General features: G+C 34.3%; 1 protein-coding gene across 1 annotated transcript in view; it reads right to left on the reverse strand.

The window, feature by feature from the left end:
* Positions 1-13,815, reverse strand: part of NEDD1 (neural precursor cell expressed, developmentally down-regulated 1) — a 47,070-nt gene that overhangs the window by 24,879 nt on the left and 8,376 nt on the right. The window contains exons 4-5 of the mRNA XM_011971361.1: positions 10,952-11,068; positions 8,585-8,725 (exon numbers count right to left, since the gene is read on the reverse strand). Of these exons, the coding sequence (XP_011826751.1) occupies positions 8,585-8,725; positions 10,952-11,068 (258 nt within the window). The remainder of the gene's footprint in view (positions 1-8,584; positions 8,726-10,951; positions 11,069-13,815) is intronic.

The raw sequence follows: 13,815 nt of genomic DNA on the forward strand, positions 1-13,815 counted from the left end.
AAACACAAGCTATGTACCTAACAGTAGCAATATATAATGACCAACATCAAGATATATTCTAGAAAAATTACTTGGCTTTAAAGAAAAAAAATTCCTTCAAATAACCTAGGAATAAAAAACTAGTGATTTAGTGACGTAAAAGGGTTTCAAAGCTATGAAATCACATCACACATTTGAGACCAAAGATAATAGAGTAACACTTAAGCTTCTTAAAGAAAATATAAGCCTGCTACTAAATTACATTGAAAGAGAACTTGTACTCTCAAAGAAAAAAGTCAAAAAGCAGAAGATACATACTTATGAAAACAATATTGACATGCTCATTTTTATTATAAAAATTTGGAAAATAAAACAATAGAGGACTGTTTAGGTAAATGATGGCACTGAATAACGAAATACATGCAGTCATTAAAAATTATGGTTATGAAGACTAATAATATGAGGATACCCAGGGTAGACCACTAATGAGAACAGGCAGAAAACATGACTGGACAAACAGAATGAGTATAACTATATGGATGGAAGACAGAGATATACATAGAAACACTGTAAGAAAAGATCTTTCAAGTAGCTTTCCATTAAAGAAAATTTAGAAGAGAAAAATAGAAGGAAAAAAGGCTTTAAGAAGAAAAATACAGATCATCCATTTATTTTATGCCTAAATGTCAATTATAAAACTGCTCAAGAACATATTATATAGGCTTGTCAAGTGTATACAAATACTATAGAAATATACAGAGAATCAAAGAAATGTTATCATAAAACCATTTTATACCAATGCTCCTATATAACATAAAAGAGACCACTTCTAGATAAAAAGTCTTTGTAGTCCAAGTTTTTGAGTGCTGCAATTCTGGTATAAACAAAACCAGTCAATGAAATAAACCAATTTAGAATAGACTCATTCTTGAGAAAACTGTTGTTTCTAAAAATGTAATTAATATTTACATTTACCAGATCCCCATACTCAAGCAGACTCTTAATGCTTACAAAATCTATACATAAAACATTTCATTTAGGAAAAGCAAATGGATTTAACATATACTGAATAACATATACTGAAATGTCACAGAAAACCTACATTTAAAGATCGTTTTTTAATCTAAGGAATCAATACAATAGATTGACATTTGTAATTGCTTTGCAAAAGGCTGCAGCTTGAGAAAGGTAACACAGGTTAACCTATTTGTGAGCCTAAGACGCTGAACTTGCCAAAGAGTGACATGCAATTATAACCTAAGCAGTCTGTCAGCCCAGCAGTTCTGCAGAAGCAGCGAGGCTCTTTTCCCCTGCAGAAAGACACTGTGATCCACATAAAGCGAGTAACTTTAATTCAGCTCAGACGTTTCAAAGTTGGATTCTAAATATACTCAGGAAATCTTATTTCCAATATAAAATTCAGTATGATGCAGATTCTGTGAGATTCTACATTCCTGTCACTTTCACTAAGACACTAATTTAATTAATTTTTAAAGATTTCAAAATCATGATTGTTGATAGAGAAAAAAACAGAAAAATTTTTAATTTAATCATAGATGTGCCCCATTTACCATTTTTCTCAGTAAGTAAAACTTAACACAGAAATTGGGCTTAAGTAACAGACTGAATTCAATTATGTCAACTTTTTGACAGATTTGAAATTGTTATGAACATTTAAACTTGAATGAACATGACATATACACATACACACACACACACACACACACACACATTTTTTTTTTTTTTTTTTTTGAGATAGGGTCTCACTCTGTCACCCAGGCTGGAGTGCAGTGACATAGTCATGGCTCACTGCAGCCTCAACCTCCCAGGCTCAATCACTCCTCTCACCTCAGCCTCCTCAGTAGCTAGGACTACAGGCGTGCACCACCACACCTAGCTAATTTTTGTATTTTTTGTAGAGATGGCATTTCACCATGTTGCCCAGGATGGTCTCCTGTGCTCGAGTAATCCACCTGCCTTGGCCTCCTAAAGTGCTGGAATTCTAGGTGTGAACCACTGTGCCTGGACACAATATTTTTAAACTGAACTGAATTTTGAGAAATTTTAATAAAAGTTTTTTTAATGAATAAACATTCATTAAGTAGCAATTTGATGCTTTGGGCCACAATCAGATAAAACAGGCAGTACTACTTGTAGGAAAAAAAACTAATTTGAAAAGAAAAATTCCAAAGGTTTAAATTATGCTGCCCATAAAAAGGAAACATAAGTATGTAAAATCATGAAAACTGTCTTTCCTCACTAAGAAAACTGGGACTGCATCCTTACCAGCAGAAGCCAACTTATATTTCTGAGCCCATGTATTGTTTTAATGGTATAACTTATTGAAGAAAAATGAAATAAAATGGTATACACAACAAATATAACCATTTGTTCCAGGGAAAGGGGAAAAAAACCAACAGACTCTAGTCAAATTTTTCACCATCTTTCATGCTCTCATTTTTAAATCAGTCTAAAACACAAAATAGGATTACTGGGGTCAACTTGCAACTGGGTTTGGAGAGAACACATTAAATCTAAAGATGTTCAAATCATTTTAGAGAAGTAAATCACAAAAGGTATTTTGATAGATTGGTATTCATTAAAAGCACACAATAACAGCTAACATTCACTGACCTCTTACCAAATGGTAAGCAATGTGATAAACACACTCACCATCTCATTTAGCCATCAAAAAAAAAAAAAAAAAAAAATCCCATTGAAAGTATATTATTCTCACTTGACAGATAAGGAAAAGGAGGCTTGAGAGTTAAGTAACTTGTTCAAGTTCACTCAGCTAGCTAAGGTGCTTTACTCCTAGTGCTCTCCAAATAAATGTGGGACTTACCATGTAAAGCTACATCAAAAGATCCTACAGAGATGCAGAATGCCCAAGCAGGAGGCAGCAGGCCCATGAAGATCTCAAGTTCTAGTTTATCTGACCTTAGATAAGAGATAAGCTTTGAGCATTACTGTTTTCCTAAACTAAAAGATATATTTAATTCAGTTCCCTGTGCAAAGTTATCAATGAAAATCCTTTCAAAACCAGTAATACAGCAACCTCTCACCTAGAATTGTAGAAGATACTTGTGTGAGGAAGAGGCATAGGCACATATTGGACTCCTGCACAAAGAGACAGGAAAATACTGTAAAGTTTCCATTAGCTTTCCATCCTCGAATCCTTATACATTCAGCTGCTCCTAAGCTAGATATACAAAAGAAAATGCTACCAATTCTGAGGAGTTGATATGTAAAATAGTCAATTAAGAGTTGTATGATCTGAAAGTCCTGGAATCTATTTTCTCATTTGTAAAATGAGAACATATACCTCACAAGTTAGTAGCAAAGATTAAATGAGAGAAGGTAATATAATGCAATGATCACAGTGCTGAAACACAATATATGGTGGTAAGCATTCTATGCAGTGATCACCTCTGCTTACAGCGCTCTCCAAATCCTCTCACCACTTTCTCTGGTCCCTCACCAACAACCCAGGTCTGAATAACTTGCACCCTTCCTCAGGGTGCCACTGAGACATCATTTCCTTTAAAATGCTTTTCTATTCTTCCCAAATGGCTTAGGTGTCTCTCCTGTATGTTCCCTTGGAACTCTGCAGTTTATTGCTTCCACAGCACTCAACATTTTATTTGGTTAACTGTATACTTACTTGCTTATTGCTACTTTCATCTAGGATGGATAAATATGAATTATAGGAGCTAAATGATGTAAAACTTCCAACACAAGTAGTAAAATTTGCCCACAATATACAGCACCCTAATAAGACAAAGGATATCTACAACACAAACCTTACAATTACTATTATGCTTGGTAGTAAACTGTGAATGCTTCTTCCTGAATTTGGGGACAAAATAAAGATGTCCACTATCATCACTTCTATTCAACACTGGATTGGAGAGCCTAGTCAATGCAATAAAGAAAAAGTAATAACATATATAAAGATCAGGAAATAAGAAATAAAAACTTATTATTCACAGATGACAGACATGATAGTGTATAAACTATAAATGCAAAAAAAAAAAAAAATCTACAAATTCTTTCAAAAGAATCAAGACTGTCCAAGCTATTAAGTGAATTTAGCAGAATTTTTGGATAAAATGACAAAAGACAAATATCAACTGTGTTTCTCTACAAGCCACAAAGAATTGGAAAATAAAATTTAACAAAAAATGCAATTAAAATATATCACCAAAAAAATCAAGTGCATAGTAATAAATCTACTAAAAGATATACAAGACTTCTACAGTAAAAACAAAACACTGCTAAGAAAAATTAAAGACTTAAATAGATAGTTATACCACGTTCAAGGAAGAATTAATATTGTTAAGATAGTAGTTGTTCCTAAATTGGTCCATAGATCCAATATCTTAATCAAAATGAAGCAGATTTTTTGTTAGAAATGGGCAAGCTGATTCTAAAATTCAGCTAGAAACGCAAAAGGCCCAGAGTAGTCAAAGTGAAGTTAAAAATATCACGATTTACCATAAAGCTACAATAATCAAAACTAGTAACAAACTAGACCAACGTAACAAAACAGAACGACTACAAACTAACCAATACAGTTATCAGTTTCGTAAGAAGGCATTACTGTAATTTAGTGGGGATAGGTTGGTCTTTGTAATAAATAACATTGGTACAATTAGATATCTACATGAAATGTAGGACCCTCTCTCACACAATACACATAAATTAATTTGAAATGGATCATAACAAACATAAATAAGAAAGATAAAACAACAAACCTTCTAAAAGAAAACACAGAATAGTATCTTCAAAACCTTGGGGCAGGCAAGATTCTTCAAGAGAACACAAAAAGCAGCAAATATAAAAGAAAAGACTGACATATGAGACTTGACTTCATTAAATTTAAGAACTTCTGTTCATTAAAACACACACACACACACACACACACACACACAAAACCAGGTATTAAGGAGTAAAATGGCAAGCCGTGGCTGAAGGAAGACATTTGCAACATGCATATCCCCAAAATGAATCTACCTGCAATACATAAGAAATCATAAATAAATTTTAAAAACACATATAACCCAACATAAAAACAGGCAACAGATTTGAACAGTCACTTCACAAAAGAAGACACATAAAAATTTACTTAACATCATTCAACATGGACAAATGCAAATTAAAACCACCATGAGACAGCACTAGATAACCATCAAAGTGGCAAAAATAAGACAGATAATGCCAAGTATTAGCAAAAATGTGGAGCAACTCGATCTCACATCCAGTTGGATTTCACTTTAGAAAATGTTTTGGCATTTTTTCATGAAGTAAAACTGTATGCCTATGCTACAATCCAGCAATTCCACTCCTAAGTATTTACTCAAAAGAAATAAAAACATAATCTTAAAAAAAGACCTGTACAAAAATATTCACAGTAGCTACCCTGTAACAGCTAAAACAAGACAATTCACTGCTCATCAACAATAGAATGGATAAATGGTGACCCATTCATATAAGGAAACACTACACAGTATTAATACAGTATGAACTACTATTCCATGCAACAAAGCAAACGTAATGATGACTAAAGAAACCAGACACATGACATTTCCTGTTTTTCTTTTCTTTTGAGACAAGGTGTCACTCTGTCACTCAGGCTGGAGTGCAGTGGCACAATCAGAACTCACTGCAGCCTCAACCTCCCAGGCTCAAGTGATCATCCTGCCTCAGCCTCCCAAGCAGCTGGGACTATTGGTATGCACCACCATGCCTGGTGAATTTCTTTATATTTTTAGTAGAGATGAGGTTTCGCCACATTGCCCAAGGTGGTCTTAAACTCCTGGGCTCAAGTGATCCACCTGCCTCAGCCTCTCAAAGTGCTGAGATTACAGGTATGAGCCACCGCGTCTGGCCCACATATGATTCCTTTTATAAAATACGAGGTAGTGACTGGAAAAGGCAAAATCAAGTCCTCTGGTGTGCTGGCAATGTTCTATATCTTGATTTTGTTAGTAGTTACAGCAATGTATTAACATATTAATAATTCAACAAGCTGTACACTTAAAATATATGCGCTGCACTTTATTATAAAGTTACACCTCAATTGTTTTTAAAAATTTAAATCTTTTACACAAAATTAGGTCAAAAAGTATAGTCAAACCTAATGTTTTCAGGAATATTCCTTCATGTCTGATTTTAATAAGAAAACTCTAGCAAGATACAATAAATATAAAAATTGAAGTATAAGAATATACATAGTAGTATCTGGTCTAATTTTTATGGTATTGAAAAGTCAGTCCAAAATTTATAAAATTTATAAATTTGTCATGTTTCTAACACACACAAAAAAGAAAGTTACTCTATGTCCTTAAAAAAGGTACTTGAACATTAATGATTTTTTTCACAATAGTTCCAAAGTTTAGACTTTACAGCTCCCCTTTATCAAAATATAAATAAAAAAGAAATCACCAAAACAAAATATAAGTTCCTGCTTCTATGACAATTTAGTACATTCTAAACAGCATCCCTTTGGCAAATCATTTATCTTCATCCATAAAGTGCAGAAAGCGAGATTACCTCTAAAGGCTATTTTTAATGTTCAAGGATTCTATGATTCTGACATTCAACTAATTAAAAACTCTGATTAGTTTCCCGAAATACCTGCCAAAACAGAAGTCTTTTGTGTGACATTCAGTCTTAAATCAATACTATATTCATATTTACCCTTTTCCAATCTTTTCTCACATTGGCCCTATGTAAAGCCCATGCAATTTCCTTTCTCCTTCTTTTTGTTAATGTGATGTCCTCCATATAAAACATCCCTCTCCCAGCTGGGTGTGGTGGCTCATGCCTGTAATCCCAGCACTTTGGGAGGTCGAGGCAGGAGGATCACTTGAGGCCAGGAGTTAAAGACCTGCCTGGACAACATACTGAGACCCTGTCTCTAATATTAAAAAAAAAAAAAGAAAAATCTTAGCCAGGCTCCTGCTTGAGCCCAGGAATTGCCACTGCAGTGAGCCATGATCATTCCCCTGCACTCCAATGTGGGCAACAGAGTAAGACTCTGTCTCAAAGAAAAAAAAAGAAAGAAAAAAAAAATCCCTCTTCTAAAGCTTTATATTTGCCTAACAAAATCTTTGTCATCTCTAAATATACTCATACATTAAAATATTCATTATGCATCTTCTCCATGTAAGGCAAGAAACTAGACAATAGACTGAGGACAAAGAAACAGGCCATGGTTCCACCAATAATGAGGACATGCGAAAAAGACTAACCCTGGCTGGGTGCGGTGACTCACGCCTGTTATCCCAGCACTTTGGGAGGCCGAGGTGGGTGGATCACCTGAGGTCAGGAGTCCAAGACCAGCGTGGCCAACATGGTGAAACCCCATCTCTACTAAAATACAAAAATTAGCTGGGCATGATGGTGGGTGCCTGTAATCCCAGCTACTTGGGAGACTGAGACAGGAGAATTGCTTGAAACTAGGAGACGGTGGTTGCAGTGAGCTGAGATTGCGCCACTGCACTCCAGCCTGGGCAGCTGAGCGAGACTCTGTCTCAAAAAAACAAACAAACAAAACAAAGAGTAACCCTAATACAAGTTAGAAACAAATAATTGGCAAAAAGGCCAATTTATATTGTCATAGTAAAAACAAAATAAATAAGCCTTAGACCTAGCTGCAACTCCCAACCCTTTCAATTTTCCCTATTTTATTCTGAAATAGTCTTCTCTCAACTGTTCCGTATCACTATAAGACTTTTATATCACTTACTCATAATACCATTTATATATCTGTATTATTCCCCCAATATATATAAAACTTAAGACTTTTTCCTGTATACTTTTCATATCCACTAAATTTTTTAAGCACTAAATACATTCAAGTAATAATTTTAAAAACTACTTGCCAAAAGTGAAGATCTCCCATATTTTATCTGATAATAATTATGGCCAAAGAGATTATAATTAAGTAAAAATTAAAAGAATTTGCACCTCACTGGAAATTTCTAAGGCAAATTTTATGGAAAGTTAACCAAGAGTTAGGTTCCTTGAAAAACTGAATTTATTCTTCTAAACTTTTTCATAAAGGGAAAAAATTGACTTATTTTCCTTTTAAAAAGTTTCCCAAAACACTCTTATATTAACCTGAAATATATAAGCTTTGATACTTTATCACATACCTACAAAAACAAAAATATAAAACTTAAATTACCCTCTGCCTAAAACACTCAATCATTCCATGTCCACAGAACAGTATTTCTGAGTGTATCTGTCTTGCAGCTGACAAAGTCTGAGCTATGTGACACATTTCTATAACAGTAGTGCTGCAGAAAGATTAATATCCATTTTTTACATTTAACCTATTAACAACTATTTGTATTTTATTATGCTGTATATAGTTATAGTCTAGAAGGATGTGACTATTTGATTACATAATCAAATTTATATAAGCACCATAATCTAGTATGAATTAGCTTGCTATCTGAATATTTCAAAACACTATCATTTAAAAATAGCTAAAGTTTTTCCATCAAGCATTTCAAAAACTTAAATTCACAGCCTTATGTAAGATACAATTCAAAATCTATCTCACCATTTTACTCTGAATAAACTCATACTGTACCTGGTTACTACCATGGCCAAAAGGAGTACTAGATAAATTAGTGGTTACACTGTGCAAAATAATTTCACCACTAAGAGATCCAGAAGCAATGTAGCAATCATTCCAATTGTATGTTACACAAGTTACTTCATCTTTATGATCCTGAAAGAAAGAAATGAAAGTAAGTACGCTGCCCCATAACTCTCGAACAGCCCATTTTCATGTTTCTGTAAATACCATATATTATGTACTTATCAATCTAATATTTGCTTTAACATTTTCCTCAAATACACAGAGAATTATTTTCAATAATGATAAAAATGGTCCAGGCACTTTACAAAAGAGAGAGAGACATTATGGAAAGGTAATTTTCTACATGGCATTATGTCTACTTTAAAGAATTCACTTCCTCTGACAAATAACAGGTATTGCAAGTTGACTACTTTGATTTCCTGCTTTAACATGAAAATGGCAGAGAATATGCTAAATGAATGATAGAGGCAAAGTGTCAGAGGAAAGAGAAAGAGCTACTGTGAATGAAGTTGGCAGAGGAAGCTTTATGGAAGACATAAAACTGGAGTTCAACCTTAAAGAAAAGAGAAAAATCATGGGAAGGGGAAAGAAACCAGACATTGCAAAACGGAGGAGTGGGAAGAACAAATGAGCGAGGCATCTGTGAGATAACAGCAGCTGTTTCCATTTGCTCAGAACCTACTAGTGCTAGGAGCTTTATATATTATTTAATGCTTAGAAAAGCCTGAGGGGCAAGGTTATTTTGCCCATTTTATAAACGAAGTACATGAGACACAGAGAGGTTAAGAAACCCATGCAAGCTCACATAACCGCTAAGTGACCAGGATTCAACTCCATGTCAAACTCCAAAGCCTCTGTTCCTTCCACTATACCAGGCTGCCTCTCAAATCCAATCAGGAATACACTTTGAGGAAATAAAACTTTCAGGTTTTAAACAAACTGAGTTCACAAGGACTATGTTTTCCAACATCAAATTAGAGATGTCTAGCAGGAGCAGAGAAAAGTTATCAAAATTGGGAGAAGAGTTTTTAAAAGGAAGATGCCACATCTCAATAATACCAACAAACTAAGCCCTGTATCTAATAATTATTTATGTAATGGCAAGAATAATAGCTATGATATTCCACTTACAACTTTTTCAAGTGGTCCTTCAAGTATTTTCAGAGATTTCTTTACCTTTTATTCCATTTCTAAAACCAAGGAACACTTGCTATCTTGAGGAAAAAATGTTTGATGAAAAGAAAAAAGGAAGAGCAGACATTTTGGGTATCGTTCCCATTTGGGAAATTAAGAACATGTGGTCCAATGTAATTTATATGACTTTATAAAGAGGCAAGTGTCTTCCTAATTTCAACTGTGGAAAGTAAGTCATCATTCAGCAAACATTTACTAAGAACCTACCAAGTGCCAGAGACTGTGTTAATCACCAGGGAGAGGACTGTAGAGATTCAAAGGTAAAACATTAGATTTCCCACTATCACAATTAGTCAAAATATCCATTAACAGAATGAATGAGGGAGCTAAACATTACGAATTTCACACCAAAAAGACAGAAAACCATCCAGAGTAATTGGGAAAGCTGAAAATGGAAAAGTGTATCAAATTTTGCCATGCAGGGATGGGGTAAGCGAAGCTTACATGGGTGATGGGTTAAAGAAAGCTCTTCCTCTGTGTATGTGTCTAGATATATGTTTATATTTTTCATATTAAAACCTTTTTAAAAGACAAAAATTAAATTTAAGATCAACTTCTAAATATTAAAAAGACAGTATAATGAAAAAGTAGAATTCCAAAAATATAACCAGAGACTATGTTGTGCTAAATATTTTTATTTTCTGAAACTACCAAAAGCTAACTATTAAACATTAATTGTAAATAGTAAATTACTTTACAAAATATTACCAAGTTAAAAATACAAACAGATAAAAAAAAAACACAAACAAAAGCAGCCAAATATACTACATAACTAAAAAGCTGACCCCCCAACTCTGATTACTATATTGAATACTATCATCCCAAAACAACTCTCATTTTTTCCAGCTTGCCCTAAGGAAAGATCCCTGATGACCACAAACCATAGTTTAGAAAAAAATGAGTGAAGTGGTTCATTCAAATAAGAGTAGAACTAAATGAAAAAACAAGAAAAAAGTTTTAAATGTTGATCATATGCATTAATTCTATACATGGAAGAAAAAAGACATAAAAACAAGTTTCCAGCTAAATAGCACCTTTATTTTCCCTAACAATTCTGAAGCCCCTTATTTTTATCATAAAAGCTCAAAAATAAAAGCTTGGTAAGTACTCTAAATGCATTAAGATATCCATTTTTTTGTAAAGTTTTTTTTAATTGCTTACCTTAAGAGATCGATGAATTCTTTTTGATTTTAAATCCCAAATATTAACAATGTTATTTAGGCCTCCGCTTACCAAATACATAGATGTAGAATTTAAGTTGACACATGTCTGCTTTTGCTATTTAAAAAAAAATAAAAATAAAAGTTACCTTAATTTAACAGAGCTCAGAGTTGACTTTCAGGTCTCATCCAACACTTAATAAGCATGTGATAAATATTTGTTAAATACTAAAAACATGCTAATCTTGTACTAAAGAGCCACTCTCTCATTGTCTTTCTTCCACATGGATCCAACAGCTTTTAAGGGGGTCAAAAATGCTTCAAGGAAATCAAATAGATGTGCGTTCACTTCTGTGGACCGGTGACAACACAGGAAGCTTAGGAGACACTGGCAGTCCTGGTCTCCCATCACAGCTTGTTTGCCCATCCTATCTCCCCTTGATAAAGCCTGCTCTTGTATTTCCACAGAATATCCTACATTAAAATCAATCCCTAGCTCAGAAATGCTAAAAATAGAAGAGACTTTAAAGAATTTCCAGTGTAGAGTCCTCATTTTACCGATGGGGTCAGTTTTTTAAAAGAAGTCAAGATACCTGCCCTAAGTCTCCCAGCAAATCTCCCTGTTAAGGAGACCAAGTCTCAGACATCAGGTCATCAAAGTCCAACCTCACTTGTTCCCCATCTCTGTAAAGACACCATCCAGTTTCTCAAGACAAAAACCCAGAATAACCCTTGATTTCTTGTTCTCCCTCCCCTCCAATCTATCAGTAAGCCCTCTAAACTCCAACCCAAAAATGAATCCCACATGGGCTCCCTTTATCTATAGCTACTACTAACACTAACCCAAACCTTGCCAAACTACGACAGCAGCTTCCTAACTGGTTTCCCTGTTTCCACTCCTGCTTTCCTATATTCTGTTCTTCATAAGTAGGGTGGACTTTACAAATGTAAATCAGATCATGTCTCCTTCCTGTTTAAAAATCTTCAACGGCTTCCAATCACACCACGAATAAACTCCAAACATTTACCTGGCTTTCGAAGTCCTATTATCTGGGCCCTACCTCATCTGTTACAATTTTCTTCCTCATCCACTAATTCTCCAGCCATACTGACCTTCCATTCCTTAAATATACAACCCTATATTTGCCTCAAGGCTTCTACACAGCTATTCTCCTTGCCTAGAAAGCTAAATTCTCTGAACCTTGTTTGGAAGACCTTCTGGTCAACAGATCAACTTAAGAGCCACCACACTTCAAGGGAACTCCACTGGCTACTTAATGTAACTTGCTACTGCAATATCTTATTTTAGTTATCCGCATGATAACTTATCAATATCTGGGTATTTTTTGTTTACTAGTTTACTGCCTGTCCCTTGCCAGAATGTCAGTTTCACTAGCACAAAGCTATATCCATGCTCGATCTTTATAGAATGGCTAAAATACAGATGTTATCAAGTTCTTCTCAATGAGTATCTTTGAGTGTCACCAATCTGGTGGTGCCATCAGTAACTATGCTACACAGAACACAATGGTGCATTTTTTTCCTATGTAACCTTCAGATGCACTACCAAGCTACATTAGTTGTAACTTCCACAGTGCATCCTTGGATTCTTCAAATTCAAAGGGGACATTTTATGACTTCGCTAAAAGTTAAAAGGCAAGCTATGTAGGTTTAGGCAAAATCATCTCACCTTTCTGAGCCTGTGTTTCTGCATTTGAGAAACGAAAGGTGAAGACGAGATCTACTGTTCTTACTTTGAGAGTCTATGCTTCTCAGAAATATCCTCTGCTCAAAAGAGATTCTTTAAAGGGTGCAGATGGTCCCCTTCCTCTAGCCCTTCTCCCCCATTGCATGTTTAAGTACTATAAACATGCTAATCTTGTACTAAAGAGCCACTCTCTCACTGTCTTTCTTCCACATGGATCCAGCAGCTTTTAAGGGGGTCAAAAATGCTTCAAGGAAATCAAATAGATTTGTGTTCACTTCTGTGGACTCCAGGGTTCCTTCTAGCTCTGAAATTTTGACCAAGAGTATCAACTAACATATAAAAATAGCAAGATGCACACAACATCAATGTTTCAGTACAGTTGCTATAATTCTCCTGCAAATACCATTCTAGGAATTGACTTTGGTGGAGGGAGACTAAGAAGATTTAAAATCTGGTTGTCACTGCAAATCAGTAGAATTTGCTAAGAACTATCAAAACAGCCTTTAAATAAAATAGAAAAAGATGGTGTCCACTGAAGATCAATGTATTGGGACTCCAATCATCACAACAACTACAATTACTCTTAAGGGCTCAAAATAAAACTTATATTTAGAGCTGGCTAACCCTGATGATAGGTCTTTTTTAATGATAGTGTATTATTAATGCAACTAATGAACTTAAATAATTAATGGAAATTGTGTGGTTATCACAGGAATCCTGTACTGCTCAAGGTGCAAGGCAAAGGTACATTCTACTTTAAAGAGGTGAAATACAAAATCAAAGAAAATAAATATGAACTTAAAGTTCCACTCTAAAATTTTTAAATGAGTAGGATCATAATTTATTTTCTCAAGTAGAAAAGGTCTAATGCCTCAAACAATACACGAGTAAGAGGATTTGGAAGTTACAAAAAGGTTATTAGCACATAAGTATGTTACTTTAAACATTACTAGTAAAAGCTAAAAAACCAATGTTTGCAAATATTTTTATAGCTAAATTAAAACAGACTGAAAATTTGAACTCAACTAATCTTACTTTTATTTATCAGCATTATGATATGATTTGTTAACTATGGAAAAGAGGGCTAAGAATCATAGCAACTAATTTGGAATATTCACAAAACTCTTAGAATTATGTAACACTTGTAAATACCATCT

The sequence above is a fragment of the Mandrillus leucophaeus genome, unplaced genomic scaffold, assembly GCF_000951045.1.
Source record: "Mandrillus leucophaeus isolate KB7577 unplaced genomic scaffold, Mleu.le_1.0 Scaffold1215, whole genome shotgun sequence".
NCBI lineage: Eukaryota > Metazoa > Chordata > Mammalia > Primates > Cercopithecidae > Mandrillus > Mandrillus leucophaeus.